Source organism: Curcuma longa, chromosome 10 (genome assembly GCF_044706935.1).
Source record: "Curcuma longa cultivar G26 ecotype Majalengka, Jawa Barat chromosome 10, ITB_CL_G26_1.1, whole genome shotgun sequence".
In the NCBI taxonomy this organism is placed as follows: domain Eukaryota; kingdom Viridiplantae; phylum Streptophyta; class Magnoliopsida; order Zingiberales; family Zingiberaceae; genus Curcuma; species Curcuma longa.
Window position 1 is genome coordinate 9,306,641 of NC_133870.1, and position 26,377 is coordinate 9,333,017.

A 26,377-nucleotide genomic window follows, 5' to 3' on the forward strand; every position below is an offset into this window, starting at 1 on the left:
GAAACAGAGGAGTGATAAGTTCTAAGTCGTGCCTCTGAGGATGCTCCCATGAGTAAAACACGTTTGCTTGCTCTCCTTCCGAAAAGCAATTGGGGAACTATCATTGGAGAGAAAAATATATATCCACATCAACTACTACATACTCTACAGTAAAAAGTAGAATCCATCACCTCAACAGTTCCACATGATTGATCCCACGATAATATATGAGAATGTGAATCAGAGAAGCTGCAGTTGACCACTACGAGTCCTAAGAGGACATTATTTTGACTTCATTGAGAATTCGATCCTTGTCTACATTGTAGTAAATCTATTTGTCAGTGATAAATTCAACTCATCATGGCAAGGTACTTGCATGAGACAACTACCACATACTCATTCAAAATTAGACTAATAGCCCATTGGAGTGGTCGTGCCAGGGTAAGCATAGTTGAGTTGGTAGTGATGAACGAACATATCTATTACAGTCTTATTATAACCAATTCAATTTAGTCTAGAGGTACCACAAAAGACCAATCCAAAAATGATAAATCGATTATTTAAAAAATAATTTAGATACCATCAATAAATTAGAATATAATATTTTTAATAATAAACAAAAACAGGAAATGCTCTTTTAATTATTTTTTTCCCCAAAATTTTCTTTTCTCCCAGCCAGCACACCGCTATAAGCTTTTCCTCATCTCACGGGCAGTTTCTGTAGCACGAATACTCCCATCCCTTCTCCGCAGAAGCAACCGTCAATCCGCGCTGCAGCAGCGCCTCGCAGCCTCATCACCTCCAGCGCCTCGTCCCATCATCGCCTCCACTCCAATTGCATCGCATCAGATCGGGCATCCTTCATAGTTCACTTCAGTTTCTCAGACTTTAATCAATCAACTTGTCTCTGTTAATCTGCACAGTAGCTGGTTGTTGTCTGTTTCGGAGACGGTGGTCAGGCTAAAGATTGCGTTTTGGATTTGCAGACGCTGCGGCACTTCACATGGCTCTTGTTGTCTGGTAGTTAAACTAGTTGGTGGTCGTCTTCTTGGCAGAGTCAGAAAGCATGAAGGATCTAAAGCCTCTTTTTGACTCCTTCCCTGTGCAGTGCATGTGGAACAGCGCGAGCACCGAGACGACAGGCTCTGTTGATCCCCACCAATCGAGCACTCAAGAACAAATCGTAATGATTCCTAATCCGCCGCTGAACGTTCTTCAGAAACATGCATGATTTTAATCTGGCGGGTCATTTTCGATCCTTAATCCTGTATGAAGCTGAAGCTCCATCGACTCTCGAGTGTTGACGCTTCGGTTGAGGCACGTGCTGCGCACGGGATCGATGTGTTTGTGGGTATAGAAAGGAAGTTCTGGAACAGCTACAAGACGACGAATCCGATCCGACGCAGACACAGAGGGCGGCCTTCGCTCCCGCCTGCTCCTCGTCTTGGGTGTTTGCTTCTTCCTCCTCGTCCATCTCCGCGCCAGATCACTCCGGGGGAGCCAGCGAGAAGGAGACATGGGCGTCGAGAGGAACCACGGTGGTTGCATGGCCGTCGGATCGCTGCCGCCGCACGCCATCTTCAGGTGCGCTCACAGCGCTTCCGCCGCTAATGTCGGTAGGTCATCCTCGTCCTTACTCTTCTCTTTCTTCAGAAAAAAGTGTGTTTTTTTTATAGCTTCTTTGGAGTGTTTCTTTGATCATCGGCTTTCTCGATGCTTGATTCCGTCGCAAGCTCTGTGGTATGGAAAATCGGAGATCGAAGCTGCCTACGGCCGCAAAATGCTACTTTTCCATCGCGCGTTTTCTAGGGTTTGTCCTCAGCGATCTGTTTGCTGCTGTATTGCGGTCTAGGCTATGCGCATGTTGTAATTTTGAACTGGAAAAAAATATATATTGCGCGTTCTTGAGAAAGGTAAAATTCTTGACCTTTTTATCAAGTTCTCGTGGTTGCTGGATGAAATTGCTTCTTACGACGAGTTTCACATACTCTAGTAGTTGGTTTAGGCCTAGAAAATAACTACAGCTCGCATTCTTCCTAGCATCGGAAGGTTGACACCTGTGCGACTTAGGATGGCATGTGAGGGTCATTTGTCTGTTCTGTCAGTTTACGCTATGTCACTTTGCAGTATAATGTCTCGAGCTACGCTTTGTCCTTGCACTGTAGCATCCATGAGGAAATTGAAGACTGAAAGTGTACTCTAGAAAAGTGTTTCCTTCCCCAATACGACTGCCCTGCGAGATGACTACTGACTAGTAAATGCCACGGACAGCACGTTACAAACAGACGTGGGTCTCACACGATTCCTTCCTGTGAGCCTTGGTGTCCCTGTTAAATTTTGTAGGCATGCAGCATCGTACCATAACTCCATAAGCAACCACCAAGTGCTTTGTACTTGCACCAAAACTTTGTCTTGCTTCTTGCAAGTCTCCAGCCTCATGATCTTACCCAAAAAATTATGGTTTAGTAAATGTTTTTTTAAGGTAAAAATTACAAGGCATCCTCTTTTTTTAAAAAAATCGAAGTGTCCCGTTTTCCAAACTCATATAAATCTTGCCCAAATAATACTTTTATGCTGCCCAATTTGAGTTTCATCTCCCTACAAACACTGTTTAATCTCACTACAAACTGTGGTTTTGTCTCCCGGTGTCATTGTGAAACTTCTTCCTTTTGCTTCTCCGATTCTTCTCTATGTATTTTGTGTTTTTATTTCTTTTTTCTCTAGTTTTATATATTTTGTTTTGTGGTCTCTATCATTCATTAATAGTTTTGTCAAAAACAAACAACTCGACGCAAAATACATAAAATCGGAGTGTTTTCATTTCTCTATGTTTCTTTGTCTTCATTTCTTTCTCTGATTTTATGTATTTTGTGTTGAGTGTCTGTCATTCATGAAACAATTTGCTAAAACTGACCAAATTCCAAAATGAACTCTCTGTTTACTAGCCGACTCCACTGGCTTGGTTGTTGTTGTGCTCTCTGTTTTACTCTTAAGAATTTGTTTAGTCATTCTGTACCTTCATTTGCAATTTAGATCCATGTAGCACTTTTTCCTAAAGTGCTACGTGAACCCAAATGATCCAAATTCTATAAATGAGCCCTCTGTTCTACTCCTTAGAATCTAGTTAATCATTCTATGCCTTCACAGGTCTATGTAATAGCAAATTTGCCAAAATTGCTACATTGACCCAAATTGCCTAAATTTCACTGACAAAACCTCTATTATGCTTCTTGGAACCAAATGAGTTGTTTTATAACCTAATTTTATAATTTTCAGCGAGTTTAGGTCTATGTAGCAGATTCAGTAAAATTGTTACATGGGCTCAAATTATCCAAATTCCACATATGAACCCTCTATTATACTCTTTAGAATATCTTCAGTCATTCTATGCCTTTATTTATAATTTTGGGCAAATTTAGGTCCATACCAAATGAACCTTCTATTGTGCTACTTAGAATCAATTCAGTCATTTTATGCTTTCATTTTCATTTTTAGGTAAGTCTAGGCTCATGTAACAATTTAGCCAAGGTGCTACATGAACCTAAATTACTTAAATTTCACAAATGAACCCTCTGTCATACTCCTTAGAATCTTGGGATGATTTCTGAGTTGCAATTTGTGTCTTAATGTAGACTTCAATCCTTGAGTTGGAGAGACTGTATTATTCTATTTAGTCATGCATTGCGAGTTGTAGGTCAATGAATAAGCTTTTATAAGCTCAGATAAGTAAGCTACTACTATCAATTTGGGCTTAAGCATTTTGAGCTAGTACAAGTTGATGGGTCAATCCTCTCTTTTAAGTAAGTTGTGACATAGAAAAAATAAACATGGATTGTCCAATTTCATGGCCATATGACAACACGATATTGTACTTAGAATCTGCAAAATGTGCTATAGGATCATATAGTCTCAAATATCACAACATTCTCCAATACTTAATAATACAGGAGAAGCATTTATGTTATGCTTTTCTGTTGATGAAGAACAGTTAATTCCTCTTGTTATGACTTCGTAAAGTTCTGTTCTATTGGTACATATTCTTTTCTGCAGTAATCTAATCTGATATCGAATAATGTTGGAATTTCATTTTATTGTGGACCAAAGTCATAGTCTCTTATCTTTGATATGCTTACAATCTCCAAAAATGGAAATTCTATGTTTGGTATGGATTCATTTGAGCTAATAAAGTGGCAAATCTTCGTATGAAATTAGTAACATTTATGGTAAATACAACTACCAATTATCCTTTTGACTTTTTTAAAGCAAGTTTGACATATTCAAAGTCGATGTTTTCTAATTTCCTTACCCTAATTTAATTTTTGCTTGTCACGATATATCTTTGATGTTTGTATTATTGGTTTTGCACAGAGGATCAGACGTGTGGTTCACCAAGATGGATCGGGAAAGGACTATCTTGTGTTTGTATGAAACGCAAAGGAACTTATGAGCGCATCTGCATGAATCTCACTCCCTTGCAGGTAAAAAGCAAATCACAATGTGATACTGAAACTTGCTATATGAAGTTTGATTTGGCATTACATCTTAATTCTGTATCTTTGTTCATGTTTGCAGTGTTTTTGTATTGCCTGCCCATTAGAGCATGGAACTGACATTCCTTTTTCTTCGTCTTGAATTATTCTTCTTCATAAATGGAATTGTTTGATAAGGGAAGTTTAATATCTGTGCATATGTTTGATTTTAGGAAGAAAGACTTCAAAGATTGAAGCATCGCGTGAATGTTTACTTTGATGGTTCAAGACGCGAACATCAGGTAATATTCACTTCTACATGTCATCATGGAATAATCAATGTTAAACATGAACAGTTGAGTTAAAGATAACATCAGTGTTTTCTCATATCCACCTGCGAATGCCAATGTCATTTTTTTTTTCATTTGTCACTTTTTTTTTAATGATTATAAGAAATCCGAACTACACTTTACCATGGTTTAGAATAAGTGTTCTTTACTGAGAAAAGAGTTACAGGAGAATTATGAAGACTGAGTTTGAAGGAAAGTTAATAATTGGAAGAATTGAGTGAAACAACAAATGGTGCCTCTCCTCTGTTTCGGAAATATTGAAACTTACCATGTCCTGGCAGGAGGCTCTCAGGGCTCTTTGGTATGCGACATACCCCGATAAAGAGCTCAGTGACCTTGTCTCCGACCAGTGGAAGGAGATGGGCTGGCAGGGGAAGGATCCGTCGACTGACTTTAGGTAAATTTACCATTATAATTATTTTATGCTCCATTCTCTGCCAACTAAACCTCCTAATCCACAGTTTTTCATGGTAAGTAGGGGTGCTGGGTTTATTTCATTGGAGAATCTTCTATTCTTTGCGAAAACATTCTCTGTAAGATCAGATTATCTTCTTTGCTTTTTTCTTAAATTATTGTACTCCAAGAGAAAGCTAACTCGACTTTCTTCGCCTTCAGAATTCGTTCCAGAGGTTGCTAAACAAGCAGTTTGGAAAACGGTCGACATGGGAGTATCCTTTTGCAGTGGCTGGTGTCAATATCACTTTCATGATTATACAAATGCTAGATCTTCAATCCAGTAAGTGTTTCTTCCTAGCAATCAATAGTGATTTAATTAAAAGAACAAACAAGAGTAGAACAAGGCAAAAAAACAAACAAAAAAGTTACACTTTTGCGCACACTGCATATCGGACAGGCGAATGATTCAGTATGCTCGGTAGCATTGTATGCGCAAATCTTTGAGGATGAAGTGAGCCTTACATGGTTCTTCTTGAACCATATCTAGAATGATAGAAAGGTTCATTCTCACCAAAGCTGTTTCCCTGTTCCTTGTAAAATTGTGGATAAGTTTTGAATGCCTTAAGTTTTACTCATTCAGCATTGCCGACGATTTAGTTTGTGAGATAGTCGTTTCGAGCTCTGACTGGTTTAAGATTGTATGCCCACAGCGAAGACGAGGACATTCGCCCGAGCCGTGTTCGTCCAAATGCTGTCCGGTGAGCCTTTCGCATAATCTCCGCCTATCTACTTCCAGTTTTTGGTGTGTATGACCGAGCACAATCTCTGATACATACGCGTCTCGTTGCATATGTTTCGCCATGGCAGAGGATGAATGGGCTTTCGACTTGCTCTACTGTGTAGCTTTCATGTTGATGGACAAGCAATGGCTAGAACGAAATGCTTCCTACATGGAATTCAATGTTAGTATGGCATGGCTACTACAATTTCCTTTTTTGCTTGATTCCTACATCTTCAAAATATGTGTGTGTGTTCGTAGGAGGTTCTGAAGTCGACTCGAGCCGCGCTCGAGAGGGAGCTTCTGATGGATGATGTTCTTAGGATAGAAGACATGCCTTCTTATAGCCTCCTTGGATGACTTGTCGAATTGTAAATTATGTCTTCGTCTTGCTCGGTTCATGGTTTCTTCGATGTCGGTATGAATTCCCTTTCGGTCACTCTATCGCTTCGCGAATGAATCAACTCGCTTAAGGGTTCAATTACTTGAAAGAAAGAAAGAAAAGAGCACATAAATGATAGTTCATTACATGAATTTTGTCAAATATGAATAAGAAGACTTAACTTGAAAAATATTTTTAAAATAAATAGATAATATAAATAAACGTATTTAAAATAATTATTTAATCATTTTTATGTAATAAAAATTAGAGTATTTAAAATTATATTTGGAAATTAAGGGCATAAATGGGCTTCTCATCGGTTTGGAAGCCCAAGGCGCGAAATCGAACGACGATCGTGAGGTTAGGGATTTCGAATGCGCTCGCTGTTGGTAGAGGATATCGAGGGATCATCTGGTCTGGTGGTGGAACGAACGGGATATCGAAATCGTCGCCTTTCTCTTCCCTACAAGCGGCCGCCGTCGGGCTGCAGCTTCTCCCCTCGGTTGCGGCGATATCTCTTTGATCCCTGTCGGCTTTGATCCCCCTCTCGCCGTCGGCTCGAAGAGTGCGTTTTAACCGATCAACTATGCCATGCTTTTCTTAAGGTGTTGTCTTCTGCCTTCGCACTATTTTAGCGTTTCTTGAATTTTTGTGGAGAAATTTCTGCTAAAGATTCGTTTTTTATGGTCGACTGGATTCAGGGGCTTGTGGAGCAGGCATAGAAGTCGGTATTGTCGGTGGCGGCTATTTCCTCAACAAGCTCTATGAGAGTCAGGCCAGGAGATTTTCTGATTCCGAGCAGCAGCTCGAAGGCGGTCGATAAGTCGATGAACTTATTAAGAATCAGTAAATTAGCTCCCTTTTCCCCTCCCTTATTATGGATTTTCTACTAATTTCTGCTTGGTTGATTGATTAACGTTGTTTTCGTCTGTGGGCAGATTGCAAGTGCATTTTGAGAGCGTCCAGAGGATTTCTGACACGACCACACTACCATATGCGATGCACTGCGTTCAGTCTAGGGTGTCTGAGAATTTGGACCTCTCGCTCCTGACAGAGAAGCTTATTCATGGGAAGGGACAGTCAAGCTCACTTCCTCTCAAGGAGAAGCTGGAGCTATGGGAAAGGCTTAAAATTCTAAGTATGCCGCAGTTTCTTTTTGCAAAAATGTGTCTGATCAATCATGACGATGTTTACAATCCTGCTTATGTCACCTGTTGGAGAAAGATGGTCGTATTTCACCAAGCAATTATTTGTTTTTTTTTATTTCCTCACAGGTTTCACAAGGGCAGCAGCTTCTTTGTGGTCAATGACTTTGCTCTGCTTATATGTCAGAGTTCAAGTTAACATATTAGGGAGGCAACTGTATCTAGATATTGCCCATGACTTTGAGGATTCTCAACCTCTGGTAAGTATAATCTCAGTGGCTCAATGCACAATTTGCAGAAGCTGGTATGATGTATTACTAGATCCTACTTATTCAGATGTGTGGAACATTACAGCTTGTACATTTCTCCTATTAATTATTATGACATTGTTTTCCCTTAGTGATCTTTGTTTATTGGATTGTTTATCAAATAACCTAACTCAGGTTCTCTCACTTAATTTACATATGATATTGTGTCAATTGATGGGAGTGTATATTGGTTAAATTCTAAACGTGAATTGTGAAGGGAAAAAATTATAAACTAAAGGTTTTAAGTTAGTTAAAAGTTGAATTTATGAAATATAATTTTTATTGATAAGGGAAAAAATCAAGGTAAATATTTTAGATGAATGGACATGAAATCCTTGTATTCAGTATAAAAGGAATATTGATGAAGAGATCATTGATTAGATAAAGAGTGGATGGATGAAACTAAGACACTTGGAGGAACTTTTAGAAGTTTGTGTGATTGTCATTGATCTATTAGGCTATAAGAAAGGATTATGATGTTGTGGAACGATTTTGCCATACTATATAAATTAGAGTATTGGACTCTTGGAAAGCGACACATATAAAAAGTTAGCGTTTCATAGGAGATTGTTTAGATGAACATGTGGAGTTACTGAGATAAGACAATAAATACTAATATCTACAAAGTTGCCTGTTGAATTTACTTCTTTTGTACAACACTGTAAAAATTCAAAATAATGTATACATAACCATGAGTAGGTAAAATTCTGCATTATTGCCTTTTAATGGGTTACTGCTTTTCATCTATTTATGATTTTTTTGCTCACTGCTTTACATAACACAACAACAATAACAAGTCATGAGTCCCAACTACTTACAACTAGATCTTCTCTTGCCGTATCATTGGTAATGTCAAACCCTAAGTGATCCCTCTTCCCATGGCTAGGAATACCACTTCGATAGAACAACAATTCCATCAACATGGTCCTCGTGCCGGTCAAAGGTTGTGCCACCCATATGCTAGATAATGCTTGTAACACATCCATAACTAGCACTCACAAGATGCATGAGCATAACACACACAAATACAATAATGCAACAACATATTGTAAAGGAATCATACTAAACATTTCGACTATGCAAAAAAGTCTTAAGACAATAAGGTAAAATGCAACAAGTACCATAATTATAAAAAAGCAAAAAAGGACTTTGGTTGATAAGAAACAAGGTCTAAAATAATAAACAACAAGATAAACAAGTAAGAAAGGTAAATTTAAAGCACAACCCTATTTTCAGTCTAACTCAAAGATGCAAGAGCTACAGAATGTGTATGCTCATGCGAACACCTCATACTCAATACAATGGGGTAAATCTCCCGTTTCAATTCAATGAAATCACTTTGATCCAAGGCCCCCGTACTCTGTGGAATCTCACTGAAGCTGGTAGGCTGTGTTACACCTAACCTTCAGGGCCCACGATCATAGATAATGACATACATAATCACTTGTTGGCAATACAAAACCATCATGGGTCCCAAATATCTTATAAAGACACGTGATCATAGTTAGGTGTCAACAATATCTAACTGCCACAAACCCTAATTATGTTATTGTCCACTATTTATTCACTAACTCTCACCATGATATAGGTCTCTTACTAGCAAGTGCACACCTTGCAATATTATCAGTAATATTCTATCCCAAATTATTCTAAGCATTCATCTTAATTAATTAACAGACTAGCATAGACAGTAGGAGAATCTCTGTCACATATGTTCAAGATGACATAACTCTAGCATGTACCATCAGATGATTCCAAGTATGTATCTTCAAATAATTCCAAGCATGTAAGTAGATATATTAGGCATGCTATGAACAAATAATCTAATATAACAAGGCAGATTGTTGAGCAAGGAAAATAAAAGCTAAAGGTGTTTCCCAGTTAGAATTTAATCAAGTGCTTGAGATCTCCTAAACTCAAGGTTAAACCTTAAGTTGCTAATGGGCTTTTGGTGTGCAAGGGTGTGACGAGGTCTTTGCCTACAATCATTTTGCCTTACCGACAAGTACTCTCCTTAAATTTTAGTATAAAATCCCTCCTCCTCAAAATGGGTAAAAGACACTTATCATCCTCACCACAACACATTTGTCCAATGCATAATGCACATAACATCTCTGTTGCTCTAGCTAGCAATCATATCAGCATGATTAAGTGATAAATGTCTTCCATGACCATTGTCTCTTCTAATAGGATGTTTTTGTGCCTCGCACTTTGTTGGTTCCTTAACTCGAGGAAAAACCCCATATACTAAGGAGAGGATCCTATCTCAAACTGAAGGAATGGTATCACCAAGACCTTTACTGCTGCTTGCTGTTGATGCCTCCAACCTACTTCCCATTAGCAATTGGATGGGACAACGCAAACAAAGGATACAAAAGCATGACGGGGATGAACCTCTTTACTTAGCTTGAAATCACAAACAAACCACCACTGTAACAGTGGGGGGAACTGGCAGTGGGGGGAGTTGCTACTGGTTGGACGAGAAGCACAGTAGGGTACGGCTCCTTGAGTGAAAAGAAACAAGGGGGTTTTTGCCTTGGAAGGTTTTGCAGCTATCTTTTCTGGAAGACATAGTACGTGCTTCTGGAGTGCATGCAGGGATGTGTCATTGGTCTGCTCACAGGTAGAGGAGAATGGTGTTGCTCACTCAGTGCAAGAGGGCTCACGCTGTTCATAGAAGATGAGGAAGACGTAGGGAAAAGGGTTGAAGGGTCGCTTGTTTCCCAGACTCAGAGGGAAAGAGTCACTTATTGCTCAGCTCTCGCTAAGAAGAATTGGGTGTTTGGTTTCCAGAGTCTGATTCTTGCTGAGAGCTCCTTGTGTAGAGATGAAGTATGGAAAAGAAAAAGAAAACAAAGTTGATTACTTTACCGTCAGCTTACAAATAGAGAGCTGAAATTACATTTCTCTTTGTCAATCAAAGTCCCTAATTGAATTATACATATTTCTTTAGAAAATGTTAAATATTGTGCACAGAATCATTTCATTGAGGGTGAAGATACTATAAAATAGCATATACGTTATTTGAATGCTTTTTTCACTCTTCTTTATGACAGGATGAGATTGATTCATTTAAAAGTCATGGGCAACAGGAGTTTCTTGCTACTGCAGATTATTTAGCAACCTATGGGATCAATTCACTAATTATGAACATGCAGAATGCAGCTAAGGAAGTCCTCAAAGAGTAAGGAGTTAATGTTGCTTGACCTCGACTAATTTGTGTGTGAAATGACAGTTAAAATTTTATGTTTGTTCATGTTCAATTAATTGTCATCAATGTATCTATGTAATGTCATGCGAACCAATACTCTGATACAACACCATTTTGCTCTTAAATAGATGCATTCCTGTGTGGTAGATGACTTCGAGCCTGAAAAGCACTATAGGATAATACACCTGATTTGCATATTTACTAAGAATATTAAGCATTCTCAGAAACAAACAGTACAAAGTTTTTTAGCTAATAATGCTTATGTGTTTTTGTCATGGTGCATCATGGTGAGCAAGCAGCTTAAGGAGCCTATTAGCATGGCGCAATTGCGTGAAATAATGATCCAAATTCTGGATATGTTCATGAACATTGGCTCATTAAATTATTGGATAAGTTATCTGGTGCCTAAAATGTTAACTACTACAAGCAACAGATGGCCATGTCTGCCAATGGATTTGAAGATTCGTCTCTTTTTATGGATGCCACCAAACTGGACCAGCTTTTGTTTGAGACCTGTTCTGTGCTGTCCAGCTATGCAAATATCTGTAATATGCATATACATGTTGCATATATATTTCAAAAAGGTATGAAAAGACCTATAGTATGCTTTGCAAAGCATGCTGGAAATACGAACTTGATCTTTCTATAATCTTGGAAGACCTTTTGTTGCTCAAGTAATCAATGCAGTCAAGTTTACTAGTAGTTTATATTATATAATAGTTTGAATTGCCTTTCTATTAATTTGCTGGTAGGTGTTCCGGCTATTAACTGAGTTTTTTTTTTTTCCATTTTCCAAGTTGTGACATGTGCTAATATTGTTATTCATAGTTTTAGTGTGGGCATTTGAGACTTCTCAAGATTCCTTTTTCTAGACCAAGATTCTCATATTTACTTTTATTGATAAGCCTAGATTTAATCTGCCAAGATGTGGGGTCTTGCTCTAGACTTATAGAGTTGTTAGAATGCCATGATTATATTATCTGTAATCACTTAAATATTGCGCTTGAAAATAATTTTTCTTTCAGCAAAATGGATATTGGATTGCTTAAGAATTCTTGCACTATCTTTGTCTAAATTGGTAGAACCAGCAAAATCTTTACTTCATTCCGAGTGTGAGGACACTTTCTTTTTCTCTTTACCATAAAACTTAATTGATTCTAATTTTGTATTCATTTCTCAAACCTTTTGAAACTTATTTCATTAACAGCTTCAAAGGTTTGAATCTGTCATTTCTTCTGATAGACCCATTATTTTTTTTCTAACAATTTTTTTTATAAGGACTTTGCAGAATATGAAACTGATGAATTCCTGATCTCATTTGTTCCAGTTCTTTATAAAAGGAACATGAATTCATTACTTGTGTAGCTATTGAGAAAGACATGATGATATTGAACGTTAGATATTCTATCTTTTGTGGCTTACCTTTATGGTTATTTGGTTACGCATTCTTGCTGCTGATTGTGTCTTTGTATTACTCTCTGCAGCCAGATTTTGGGCAAATCTTGGACATATCTCTGAAAAAGGCCGTTGAGGTTTTGGTCAATGACATTAGCGTCCAAGTTCCTGGGACAAGTTCCTTGGGATTTCCCTTAGCCAAACTATTGCCACAAATCACACGATTAAGCTTGCCTCTACTTGATGAACCCCGAGGCAACAAATTTGTGCAGGTTATTGAAAGACTGCCAGAGATCGAACTGTTCTACACTCTTCTATATGCAAATGCCATTACTCTCATAGGCCTACTGATTCAAATGGTCTTACTAGTGTGTAAAAGCTGCGCTCCTGCATACACTTTCTTAAAGAAAGTCTTCAGATGCCTATCAAATTGTAAGTACATGCACTCGTGATTCTTCTGTATCAAAGGTTTCTCTTCGATGTTTTTTCGCTATCTCTAGGAAGAATGTCTCCCACTAAGCTTGATACACACATGCATTCATTCCATGCTGTATTTTTTCCCCTTGCGTATACAGTAATTGTTCTACATCCTGTTTATCCTTAAATTGATGATATTGTGACGATTGTATACTCAGCATTGGAATAAACTTCTTCCTGTATCATTTTCCATCAAGGAGAATTGATTTATCGTTGAAAGGAAGATTAAAACAAATTATATACTTAGTTTTCTCTCCCTGTCAGCCTCAGAGATATTGCTGATCTTGTCTTCGAAAACAAAGTTGTACATCTACAAACTCACAAGATATCAATCATGTGGGAAATGACCTCAAAGTCTGTGCACATACTGAATCGACTCCTGACCAGTTGTTTAGTTACATCAAACAACAGAATAGTGTTGCAATTTAATATTTCGACAGAGTTGATGCCCATTGTGATGCCAGATCTTTTCATCTCAATAAATAGAAGACTGACGACTTGTCATCTTGAATGATTCCTTGCAGGTCTTATCGTTGGGCGTACACCATGCATTCAATTACTTGACATTCTTCCCGTTTTACGATTGTGAACAGCTGGAGACAAAGCAGCCATGCTAGCAAATCTCTAGAACAAGAAGATAACCATGGATTTGGAGGTCTAATGAATTCATTAATGGCATCATACTTCCGTTTCAAACCATGTACGCCCATCAAATAATAAATGCCCTTCAATGTGCTCTTGGAGGTGCAAGAACTGTCTTTATAACTATATAGGATTTTCTATTTGTATTTTATTTATCAAATTACATATATTTTACGTTGTTCAATTTTACATATATTTCCCATAAGCTGATTGGATGGGCTATTGTCTCGGTGAGTTGACCAACATCATCAATTGTCAAAGGCAACTAGGAAGGTCAACTTGGTAATATAATCAAATTTGATATATAAATTGGACAAAAATGAAAAGGATGTTTTTTTCTTCAAATCATTAAAGGAATATTTCATTTTGCTTTTTTATCAAAAAGGATACTCCATTCTACTATTCAATTGTGTATCATTATCTAATTGTTCTTGAGTATTATTGAGTATACGGGTGCAAAAGAGCTGAATTGAACAAAAATGAAAAGGATGTTTTTTTCTTCGAACCATTATAGGAATATTTCATTTTGCTTTTTTATCAAAAGGATATTCTATTTTATTGTTTAAGTGTGTATCATTATCTAATTGTTTTTGAGTATTATTCAGTATAGGGGTGTAAAGGAGTTGTATTGAATCGAATAGTATAAAAATATTAATATTTGAATTTAAAAAGTATATATATGGTATTCAAATTTAATTTAAAATTTAAAATTATAAATAATTTTAATTTAAGCTCGATTTGAAATGAAATTTGAGTATGAATGTACTTTTAATTGTTCGAATTTTGATTCAAACATAATCAAACATTAGTTTGAAATAATTTAAATTCAAATTTAATTTGAATTATTTAAATTTTAATTATTTAAATCAATATTATAGGTGCTAATTTAAAAATAAATAATAATAAATATATAATGAAATTAAATAAAAGCTTGCAAGCAGCTCGTGAAAATTCGAACAACATATTATAGATTCGAATTCGGTTTAAAAAATTATTCGAATATGTTTGAGTTTGGTTCAAATATGATAATTTCTAATACGAATCAAATATTATTTGAACTACCTTGAAATGCTCGTGAGCTAGTTCGATTCGGTTGTATCTTTAGTTTAGTACTATTATCTACCATTTAAATCACCCATCTAAATTTTGAGCCTGTTGGACGCACTGTAGTAGTAGTCTAAATCTTTGTTTAAATTTTGAGTCGGTTAGGCACTGTAGCAGTAGTCTAAATCTCTTGTTTAAATTTTGAATCGGTCAGATGTGTTATAACAATTACGATTTTGTAGTTATTATATATGTTATAGTAGTTACGATTTTGTAGCTAGTATAATGCATATTTAATATATTCAACATTAGTAAAAATTTACATTATAATAGTTACGAAATTGTAGTTGTTATAATTGTTATAGTAGTTATGAAATCGTAACTGTTACAACATAAATTTTTATCATTTCATGTATAATTTTTATAATTTTATAATTATTATAATGTGTTTGATCTATTTAGAAATTAGATAAGAGATAATAATATAAAAAACAATTGAAATTCAATTATGGTTGAATAATTTTAATATAAATAAATAAATAAAAAGTCTTCTTGATTTTTTTTCTCATATAAATTCTACATAATGACCATGAATAGTTTTATATCTATATCTCTATAATAGACACAGCATGACAAAATCTAAGACATGATTGGACGAATAATTGTGAGCAAGGAGGCGTGGGGCCTTGCTGAGTCATCAAGGATAGACCAATCTGACACAAAGGTACACTTCCACGTGATGGCCACCTGTAATGATTAATAATTCTGCTATTTCCGTATTCCTTTTCTTCTATCCTCATTATATCAGAATTCTTTTTTTAATATGATATTAATTTTAATATATATTTTTATTAAATAATAATTATTATATAAAATAAATAAAATTATTAATATAGAAAATATTTTTCTTTAATAGATAAGAAAATCAGTTGGATATATGATTATCTAATGAATATAAAGATGGATATCTATTTTTTTTAATGAATTGATAAATTGAGGATGGATATGAGATATGAAGATACAGATATATATATATATATAATAAATAGGAATGAAGATGAAGAATATTAAATCCGATCTAAATCTGATTCATTATCATCCCTACTTAATTTTGAGTTTATGAGGAGGCCATAGGCTAGTTAGGTCTAGTAAAACTTGACCTTCGCATAACCTTTAATAATCTGTAAATAGGTTATTAGTTTCTTTAACATATGTGATGCCTTTTTTTTCATGCACCATCTTTTCTGTAAAAAGGTGAAATCGTCATCATAACGGCTCTACACGGTTAGCCTTACTATCATCTATGAGGAAGTAAATCGAGAAAGCTATAGTTGACCACGACGGAGGAGGGTATTGTCTCGGCTTCGTTGAGATTCAAATTTTTATCATTTTCTATAAGTCTACTCTGTCGTAACCAACTCAGTTATGCTCCAAAAGTTTCATACACAATTTTCATATCTAGCATTATCTAGCATTGAAGTTATGCGTCGATATCAACTACTTTTACACTGAAAACCGATAGCTTTTTAGATTGCCATATCGTTTTTTAAAAAAAAAAAAACTTGCATTACAATTTCTGATGAAAGAAAAGATTATGATTGGGACACAATTTCATTTTATTTATATAAAAAAATAACTTTATTAGATAATTAAAATAGAGAAAATGACATAACAACATAATTGGCATGTACCTCATAGAACTGTCGTAGTACTAAGCATTGATTCAACTCTTTAATTTTGTCAATTTGTTCATTTATCAGCACTGTTATTCTTTTTAAAAAAACAAATTACCTGATCCTCAAAAAGATATTTTTTTAAAAAAATATTATATATAATAAGATGACTCAAAAAATAAAAAGGAGAGACACATATAATATAATAAATTAAATATGGTAAAAAAAAAGGAATATTCCTTCGATGGTTGAGAAAGAAGAGAGGCTAAAGTTTTTACTTCCCGAAATGGATCGAAGATGATAATATTATACAGTAATTATTAACCTTTTTTAACTAAAAAGAGAAGCTTTTTTGTTGCTCCTCTTCCGTTACATCACAGCGCAAGCATTTGGGTTCTCGTCGCTAAACATCTGAGGGTGATCCGCGTATCCGGCGTATCCGCCGGCGAGATACCTCGGATAGTAGAACTCGTTTCTCATCATCTGTTCCACCGCCTTGGGCGGCGGCGCCGGCTCCGCCGCCGCCGCCCCTTCCTCTGCAGCTCCGCCGGCTCCCTTCTTATCCTTTGCGTTTCCGCCTGCTGCTTCGCCGCCACCGTCCTTCTCCTCTTTCTTTTCGGCATTGCCTCCGCCGGCACCATCGGCCGTCTTCTCCTTGCCCGCGTCCCCACCCCCGCCTCCGGCCTTTTCTTCCGGTGCAGCCGCCGCCGCCGCCTTCTTCTCCGCCTGCTCTTGCTTCGCCACCGCCGCGTGCTTGCCGGTCCTCTTGTATACGTACTCCACCAGCTTCGCCGGGTCGAAGACACCCTTCACGATTACTTGGGACCCTTTCAGATTCGGTTCCGCCGTTTCTACCCCTGCTCAAAGTTTGAATCTTTAGTCGACGTCGACGAAAAAGGAGGAATCTTTTGTGGCGATCTTAAAGTCGAAGAACAGGAGAGGAGAACCTTTCATCCTTCGTATGCTCTTCTTGATCTGTTGTGCGCAGGCGTCGCAGTGCATGTGGACTTTGAGCACCACTTCGATCGCTTGAGGCTGACGGAAGAGGAAATTGAAGGATTAGAAGCGATGTGAGGTTCAGAGATGGCGAAAGATTTACAGAAGTAGTAGTGGACCTCTTCCTTCTTCTCCGCTACCTCCTTTGGCTTTTCCTCTTCCTTTTTCTGATCTTCCTCTTTCTTCTCCGGCTTCGCCGGCGGCAGCGGCGTCAGCAGCTCCACCTTCCTCCCGGTCTTCTTCTGAACTCTCTGCACCGCCTTCATGGGGTCCTCCGCCACCTTCTTCCCCTTCACCACCACCTTGTGGGTTCTGCAGTCCGTCTTCACATCCTCCACCCCTGCAAAACAAGGCACGAAACAGAGCTCCCTAGTTCATTCGAATCTCCCATAAAAAGCCAAAAGGCGAGATCTTGGCGGCTGGGAAGCCGGCCACGACCCTCATTACCGACCGTCGAATCCTTTCAAGCTGCGCTTCACCTTCCTCGCGCAGCCCTCACAGTGCATGAACACGCGCATCTCGATCTCCTCCGGCGCCGGTGGAGGCTGTGCCGCCGCCTCCGCTTTCTTTTCTCCCCTGCCTGCTTCCTTCTTCTCCCCCTCGCCACCGCCGCCGCCCTTCTTCGCTTCCTCCGCCTTGGCCCCTTGCTCTTTCTTCTCCTCCTTCGCCTTCTCCTCCATTAATCCCGCCGCCGCCGCCGCCGCCTTTTTCTCCTCCTGCCACCAAAGCAACCGTCGTCAAGTCCAAAATCACACGAACACTTCCAAAAAAAAAAACAAAAGAAAAAAAACCAACTTTCTACCTCTCCCATCCCTTCCGCCTCGCGCAGCCGCCGCTCGGATCTCAACGCCGACGATGGAAAGCGATACCAAAGCGCCACTTACTTTCCCACAGCGTGAATCTTAACTCCACCCTCTCTCCCTCAGTTACTGTGGCGCAGCGACTCAGTACGTCTTATGCAAGAAGTGGGCCGGCCAGCAGCGAGCGTGGCAATCAGGGAGAGAGGGAGCCACGTGCCGAGGGTACGTGCGATACGGATCGACAACCCACATCAGTGTAAAGGAATTCACGCATGAAACAATACGATCCCTTCGTGATCATCAACTACATTTCTTCTCTCCATTTTCCTTTTTCTTTTTCTTGTCAGTTTCTCTCATGCTTGAATGGATCAGAAACTGCAGAATGAGCAACAATGGAAATATAATTATGGCTCATTGAGCTGCATTCACTCCCTGTTTATCCAATAACACATCAGAGGGCATTGCCTTTGCCTCAAGGAGAGTTGGAGGGGAGTCGCCAGCTGACTTTTCCTTCCTGCTTCAGACGAGACGCCATGAGTGTTGCTCTGCAACTGCAAGCCGTCTCCTGGTCCCGTCGACTGCGTAGTAAAATTTGAATGAACATGTGCGTAATGCCAATGCTTCTACTGGCTCTCTCAGGGCTGCAGTGCAGGCTATTTGTGCCTGGGTTCATGAGATTTTTGAATCAGTTTTAAAAATATTTAATTTATATTTAAAATTATTAAATTCGAATAAACTTGAATCTATTTGATAATTATTTTAAATCGAATTTAAATTTATAATATTTTATTTAATTATTCACGAGTTGAATTCGAATTGAATTTTGATAATTTTTACATAATTTTAATTTAAATATATTTAAATTAAAATTTAAATAATTCGAATTCACAAAAAAAAAAATCCGTCATTAGTGATCGAATTCGCGAGGGAACATTGACTCCGTCGTTAAATATAATTCTGTTGACGAAAAATATAATTTTGTCACTGATTTAGAATAAAATTAAGGTTCTTGATCATTCTCTCTTCTTCCTATCTCATCTCTTTCAATCCCCAACGTCTACTGCGTGTGCTCTCCAGCGTGATCCTCTCCGACACGAGGTAAACTCTCCCCTCTCTGCTCTCCTTTCCTCTCCCTTTTGACCTCGACGAGATCGCGAGCTCTTGTTGAGTGGTCTCGCACTGTGCTCACGAGGCTAGTCGCAACCTCCCATTATGCTCGCGAGGCCAACTGCACCCTATGCTCGCAACGACCAACCTCGTGATGTGCTCGCGAGGCCGGTTACGCCTTGTGCTCGTGACTGTTAGTACAGATGAATCAGAATATCTCCATAATAATATGATGGGAAATGATACTTAGCATGAAAAATCCACATGAATGGAGCATGACATGATATTATCCACTGCCAATGTGAGTGATCTAAAACCATTTCCTTAATATGATTTTATTTTTGGATTTTGTTCTTGGGCTCTACCCAAAAGGTTTCATATCAATAGAGATATTTTCTATTTTATAAACTTATGATCTTTTCCATGTATTTCAAATGTGAGACTTTGATTGTATCCCAATAATCTTCTCCTCAAACAAAGGACCACTGGAAGCCTCCCTATTATTTTTTTCCCTCATGATCGATCCAACTGCCATGTTCCTCATGGTCCGACTGTCATTTTTTCTTCATGGTCCGGCTGTCATGTTCCTCATGGTCCGACTGTCAACGTTCGCTTTGGCCCTTGTTTTGGTGGCTTACCTTCAATATAGTGCCGATTACATTGCAATTCTTGTACCACTATGTTCTTAGCCTATGCGATATAGCGGCAATTACATTGCAGCTCTTATGCTTCTATGCTATGTTCTTAGTTAGATATAGCTTACAGTGCAATTCTTATACTTGTATGTTATGTACTTAGCTAAAGCGATATATCGTTAATTACTTTGCAGTTCTTCTATTTCTATGTTATGTTCTTAGCCAATGTGATATAGCATCAATTATATTGTAGTTTTTATGCTTCTATGCTATGTTCTTAGCCAATGCGATAAAGTGTTAATTACATTGCAGTTCTTATACTTCTTTGCTATGTTTGCTATGTTCTTAGCCAATGCCATATAGCATCAATTACATTGCAGTTCTTATACTTCTTTGCTATGTTCTTAGCCAATGCGATATAGCTTGTTCTTATACTTTTACGCTTTGTTCAATCAGGGTGATAAGTTATCTATAACTGAGAGTTTTAAATATTTAGGATCATTTCTATAAAAGAATAAAGGAATTGAGAGAGATATCTTACATAGAATACAAGTGGGACAATTGAAATAGAGGAGAGCGTCAAATATTTTTTGTCATTGTAAAGCACTTCTAAGACTTAAAAGATAGTTTTACAAAATAACAATTAGACTGTTATGTTATATGGAGCTAAATGTTGAACTATGACTCGAGCACATGAGCAGAAGATGAAAGTTACAGAGATGAGAATGTTAAAGTGGATGTGTGGACATACAAAGATGGATATGATAAGAAATGAAAAATATTAGAGAGAAAGTTGAGGTTGTGCCTATTGAGGGAAAACTCAGGGAGACACGTTTAATGTGGTACAGATATGTAAGTAGATGACCAATAGATGTTCTAGTTAGACGATATGAAACTATGACAAATATGCATATTAAACAAGGAAAAAGAAGACCAAAAAAAATTTGATTAGCAACAATAAAATAGGAAAAAATTTATTTAAATATAAATGATAATATAGTAGGAAATAGAGTTCAATGACATAAAAGGATCTACATAATCGATCCCACGTAGTGGGATAAGATTTGATTGTTATTGTTATGAAACCTAAACTTGAGGTGATATAGATTTGCTCCCTCCCCGGGGCAATGGTGCAAACGAGTTGTTGACCCGCGGGATGATATTTGCAGAAATTTTCCTCCAAATGGGGAACGCAATCAAAATGCAGGCAATTTCACCCTATCCTTTAAGAGAAAACTAAATTGAAAACTAAATTGTACTAAAATAAGAACGCATTGCATTATCTACACCTTGTGCAAATACATACACAAGGAACCAAGTTGGGAGGAATACAGTTGCATTGTTCGAATAAATGGAGACGAATAACACCCCATAGCTAAAGGTGAATCCTATGGATTCCTCTAATCATGTCAGTGTTTGTTCATACATACAATGATAATATATTTTTGTGCACAATTATTAGGAAAAGATAATACACATTAAACTAAAAAGGAGATAGGAATTGATGATATACCAAAATTCAAAATATAAAACTCCCTCTAATTTTTATAACATGCATGCTACATGCTGCAGTTACCGAGTGGTAAGGTGGGTTATATGTATCCCCTACTACAGCCGGAAGTAGACCTGGTGAGTTGATAGCTGGGCTCGGGCAGTTTTGATCACTTGGACTCTATGGTAACAAAAACTTCATCTCTTCTTATATGTTGTTATGGGTCGGTATGACCGAGTCAAGAAAGTCAAGATTTGATCCAAGTACATGATACGCTAGACAGAAGACACGATGCCAGGGCTGACTGGCTAGGTCCCACACCGGTCACTCGGTCACCCCAGCTCAGTATTATGTTAGGCGCATAAGCGCGACTAAGAGGCAGCTCAGGTCAGAGTCAAGTACCCAACTCAGCGTTAGACTTAGCTAGGAATCTTGCACTTGGTCTCTCTCATGGTTTAATTCCGATTCTACATCCGACTCTGAGCTCCAACTCCCGATTTCTCCTTCAAGTCTACTCTACCGAGTCTCTTCCTGACCATATCCCGTCTCAATCTTAGTCGACCTCGGCTTGGGCTCCCTCTGTCGACTAGGCTTCACTCCCTCTGTGCCCTATATAATGCTCAACCAACTCTCTGTTCAGTTCTCCATTCAACTAAGCCGGTCGTCGTCAGAAGAACAAAGGCCATTGTGATCATGTGATATCTTGGGTAACTTATCACTTCATTAATGTGGCATGATAACATAGCCTGATATTGTATCTATCTGGGTTATAAGACTTCTCGCTATTACGGTGGTGATGGGATGTTTTCCTTATTCTGATGAGATATTTCCTTTGACAAAATCTCTACTCAGAGATATTCTCTTTAATTGAGGTTTAATGGAGACAAGATAATTTTCCATTATTCTTTTACATATAGTTATATAGCTCCCCTCCATCTCGTGGAGACAGGTACACACATTCACACACGACCACTTATAGACCTGCTCTCCTCTTTCATTCTCTCCTCTTCTTCTTCAATGGAAAGACTGACTTGAGCGTCGGAGTGGTTAAACCAGGACACCCCTGACCTCCATTCTCACCCTCTCCTCACTTGCTGTGTAGGTCTACCTAAAGATCCTCTAGCATTTTCCTTCTCTGCTAATGGGCATCGCCTTGACAGTCTGCTTCCAAGTCAGGTGGCCAACGACTTGCCCAGAAGACGATTTCAATGGGAACATATGTTCATAGATTCTTTTCTGATTCTCGTTAATTCGTATGTTAAATTCACATTTTAGGTACTAGTCACATTTCCTATTTCCTTGTGCTATTCGCGGACTTTGTGAACCTTTTACTCATCTACAGGGTTGAGGAGATCACCGAGTTATTTATCATAGGGCATCCACACATGACTGTTATTGCTTTCGGCTTGAATGATGTTAACATTTTTTAGGTCAATCACATCACGACCTCAAAAAGGCCGGCACTTAAATGCTTTGCAGCAACCAAACAGGCAGGTTCTTGCAGAACATGTTTTTGACAGCAAACAACTCATTCTAGTTCGATCATGTCTACATCTAAAACTAAATCCGTTTTTAAAACTCATGCAGTTTTCAAATCTGTAAGTCCACTAAGAAAATTTGCTGTTTCTTGTGTGATTACTTGCCTGACTATATTCAAACCTTCATCAATGCTCATGCTGTTTCACCTGAAATTTTACTAAACAATGCACTTTATTCACTTGTTATTCAAGCAGACACATGATGCATTCTCACTGAAAACATAAACAGAAAGGAACTACTACATAATGAAACCATGTCACCACTGACTCTGATTTATTGCTGCTCACTTTCACAAAACACCATACCTTTAGATGACTATCAGATAAGACTTTGCTTGGCATTCCTCACATTCTACAGCTCCAGCACCACATCTGCTAGTTACAAAAGACAAAAAAAAAAATACTGATCCTTCCTTAGTGAACTCAAGAACCTACACATGGTCCATTAAGAAGGTAGAATGATATACTCACAGTTTGCATCAGTCTTGATCCAGTGCCCTTGGTCAACGTTATCTATGATCTCTTTTCTGCGTTCATCTTTCAGTTTCATGGCATTGCCTCCGATCAGTGGCACATAGTGTTTCTTCTCGATCTTACCAGTCTTGCAGGACCTTCTGGTAGTGGTGCTGTTCTGTGGGTGAACCTTTCTGTGGAACAGTTGAAGTATCTGAAACCATGGTTTCCTTCTTCAGATGCAATGCTGTAGCACAAACAGGAATGGGTATTGAATTGCACTACGTACCTTTCGAATCTTCGTATCCGCCGTTGATCCATCTGCTGCGTCTGCACCGTCCGATCCCTTCCATCCGCGGCGCTTCGCCATGCTCCTGTTCAGAAGCCGCATCTCAGTCGTCGCCTTCTCCTCCCAGTCCCCGCCGCTTCCAACGCCCGCCGCCGCCGCCTTTGCTCGGCCGGCGGCCTCCTCCGCGATGCGGCTCATCATGAACAGCTCCGCTAGCGACGCCCGCCGCTCCTTCCGGCTGCTCACGGCCGCGGCCGCGGTCGCCACCTCGGCCTCGATCGCCCCCGCCACCTCGGACGACGACCCGAACAGGAACCCCTGCAGCGGGCACGCCGCCGCCGTCGCTGACGACGACGACGACCCGGCGTGGCTGGATCGGGCGGCGGAGGACCTCCGCCCGCCATCCCTCTCCGCCTCCGCCGCCAATACCTTCTCCAGCTCCGTCTCCACCACCATCAGGTCCGTCTCCGTCGTCGCCTCCGCCTCCTTCTCCGCGATCGTCTCCAGCGCCGCCCGCACGACGACGAGCTCCTCGCCGGCCACCGACTCCTTCTGCGCTTCCTCGATCGACGCTTCGTCCTCCGCCTCGATCGGCCACGACCCGACTCCTAAGGTTCCGATGGCGAGAAAACCCTCGAAGATCTCCTCCACCGCCAAATCCCCCCCGCCGCCGCCTCCTCCCTCGTACGACTCCTCCGCATCGAGACCGAGGCCCCGCGCGCGAGTATGAAAAGGCTCGTATTGTCGGCGCCGGCGCCGGTGGAGATCCTCATCAGGCGACTTCCGCCCGCCGATGCAGATGCACGCCCCTGCTAGCCGTGCCGAAGAGCGCACTTTAGCATACGAATGCAGTATCCAACTAAGGTACGCCTCTCACAAGTTTTCCATTTCATGTTTATTTTGTGGTAATACATCACCCACGTGGACGGAGTGCAGAATAAGAGAAATAGCGGTGGGAGGTAAACTTACCGCCGCCCCCGAAATCCTTAAACCCATCGCCGTTGTTCGGCCGGAGCTTGCGGTGCATCCAACCAAGCAGCTACCGCAGTGCAATTGGAAGCCACAAATAAATTTAAAAAAAGAATGATCAAATCAACATAAGAAATCAAATAGTTGAACACTTTGATGCATTAGTATAGCCATGCGTGCGTGGATGAATGATATTGATGGAGTGAGTGAAAATGGCACTTAAAAGAGGAGTCAAATGGGGAGATGTATGGAGGGCTACTCACCTTCATTTCGACTTGCTAGCGAAGAAATAAATGATAGGGAATAAGAGAGGAGAGAAAAGAATGTATATATAAGGTAGGGGCTCCTTTTCTAGTTTTTTTAGATTTGTGACAAAAGATGAAGTCTTCACCTCACCTCAACAGTCTCTTTAGGTGATTTCATTCACTCTAAAAGGAAATAAATCACAGGGCATTTGCCATAATACAATGATATTTTTGCATGTGAAGGTCAAACACACTTGTTAGGAATTACTCTCAAGATTTATTATGATAAATATTCTTGCAGATATCAACTGCGTCATGTCCATAGGAACTTTTCTTATAAAGTGGATCCGTCACTTCAACAGTTCCCTTAGGGTTGGCTCTATCGGTATGGAGAGAGGTAAATTTAGATATACAGACAAGATACACATGGTGGGTTGCATGACAAATCGTGAGTTTCTGCGAGATTCGATCCTTGATTGTTACATCAGAAATGTCATATGTCCCTCGTCTGCATTACGCCTTGGGGAAAAATTTCTCTCGTTCTTTTATTGTGCAAAAGGCAAATTTGCTCGCCCCCAACGCCTCTGCCAGTCCGCTCCAAGACCAACACAAAGAACATAAATCACGGTAACCGAGAGGTAAGATGGATGAGTAGATGAGTTGTACCAAGGTGTAAGGATTTACGTCTTGTCAGCTCCGAAATTCAATCTCTTGTTTATTGTACAAGTATATCATTCACTTACCATCTCAATTAAGTCCATAGTGACTTCTCTCATTCTTTTAGCAATGTAGCAAAAGGTGTAATCTGTTATTCAACGATCCTACATGATTGATTTTATAATCATATGTGAGAAGTAAATCAAAATTTTATTGTTGGTGAGCCAATATTTTTTTTGATTTTATTGAGATTTTACTTTTATCCATTATAAATTATAATAATATCTATTCTGTAATCGCCAATTCAATTCTACCTTGAAAGTTTTTCTCGTTCTTTTAGGAGAGAGAGAGAGAGAGAGAGAGGGAACAAAGGAAGGAGTAGGTGAAGATTTGCATGTAGCACAAGACACGCAGCATGTGGGTCGCTGAAAAGTGTTGGGTAACAAAGGAGAGTTTTCTCAGCTGTTGGATTAGTCTGTAAAAAGGGTGATGGTTTTGTACTTCATGAGGGATCTAAGGATATAACAAACTGATCGATTGACTGAAGGAGTACGCATGAAAAATAAACAAATAAAAACACTATGATGCATTGGTCATTGAGTTATATAAGATGAATGAGAACATATATCTCATTCCTATATGGTGTCTTATTTATTTCAAGAAACTTTTGTTTCTGGTGTATAGATCCTTTATCCCACATAAAATTTTGATTTTTCAGCGTTTCTTACTCAATAGCCCTTGTTTCTTCAGTCTTTACAAACTTCAAGAGCACCTTTTAGGGGAAATTCACATGTAAAAATGCTAACTAGTGCGACCTTCTGCAAAGCTTCAATCCCTTCGAGTATATATCTGTCAAGCTTTACTGATATTATCTTGAAAAGAAATCATATTCACTTCAGTAAAAGGTGGAATCTGAAAGCTGCAGTTGACTACTATGGAGGAGAGTA

The 26,377-nt window shown here is 39.0% G+C and overlaps 3 protein-coding genes and 1 pseudogene across 3 annotated transcripts; 2 read left to right on the plus strand and 2 right to left on the minus strand.

The window, feature by feature from the left end:
* Positions 1–1,375: 1,375 nt before the first annotated feature.
* Positions 1,376–6,411, plus strand: LOC141835872 (uncharacterized). Its single transcript, XM_074723266.1, has 9 exons — positions 1,376–1,595; positions 4,348–4,457; positions 4,682–4,750; positions 5,080–5,195; positions 5,277–5,331; positions 5,414–5,534; positions 5,905–5,952; positions 6,062–6,156; positions 6,234–6,411. The coding sequence occupies exons 1-9, from the start codon at positions 1,496–1,498 to the stop codon at positions 6,330–6,332; spliced, it is 813 nt and encodes a 270-aa protein (XP_074579367.1). The 5' UTR covers positions 1,376–1,495; the 3' UTR covers positions 6,333–6,411.
* A 317-nt stretch (positions 6,412–6,728) lies between these two features.
* On the plus strand, positions 6,729–13,655 carry LOC141835607 (peroxisome biogenesis protein 3-1-like; annotated as a pseudogene).
* Positions 13,656–16,618: 2,963 nt separating this feature from the next.
* LOC141836592 (uncharacterized) lies at positions 16,619–18,064 on the minus strand. Its single transcript, XM_074724095.1, has 5 exons — positions 18,048–18,064; positions 17,697–17,961; positions 17,365–17,585; positions 17,197–17,284; positions 16,619–17,106 (listed from the first exon to the last, which is right to left on the minus strand). Exons 1-5 carry the CDS (start codon positions 18,054–18,056, stop codon positions 16,619–16,621), a joined length of 1,071 nt encoding a protein of 356 aa, XP_074580196.1. The 5' UTR covers positions 18,057–18,064.
* A 4,905-nt stretch (positions 18,065–22,969) lies between these two features.
* Positions 22,970–24,586, minus strand: LOC141835608 (protein LAZY 1-like). The gene is made up of 4 exons (XM_074722994.1): positions 24,529–24,586; positions 23,560–24,368; positions 23,289–23,484; positions 22,970–23,189 (listed from the first exon to the last, which is right to left on the minus strand). The coding sequence occupies exons 1-4, from the start codon at positions 24,584–24,586 to the stop codon at positions 23,170–23,172; spliced, it is 1,083 nt and encodes a 360-aa protein (XP_074579095.1). The 3' UTR covers positions 22,970–23,169.
* Between the last annotated feature and the right edge of the window lie 1,791 nt (positions 24,587–26,377).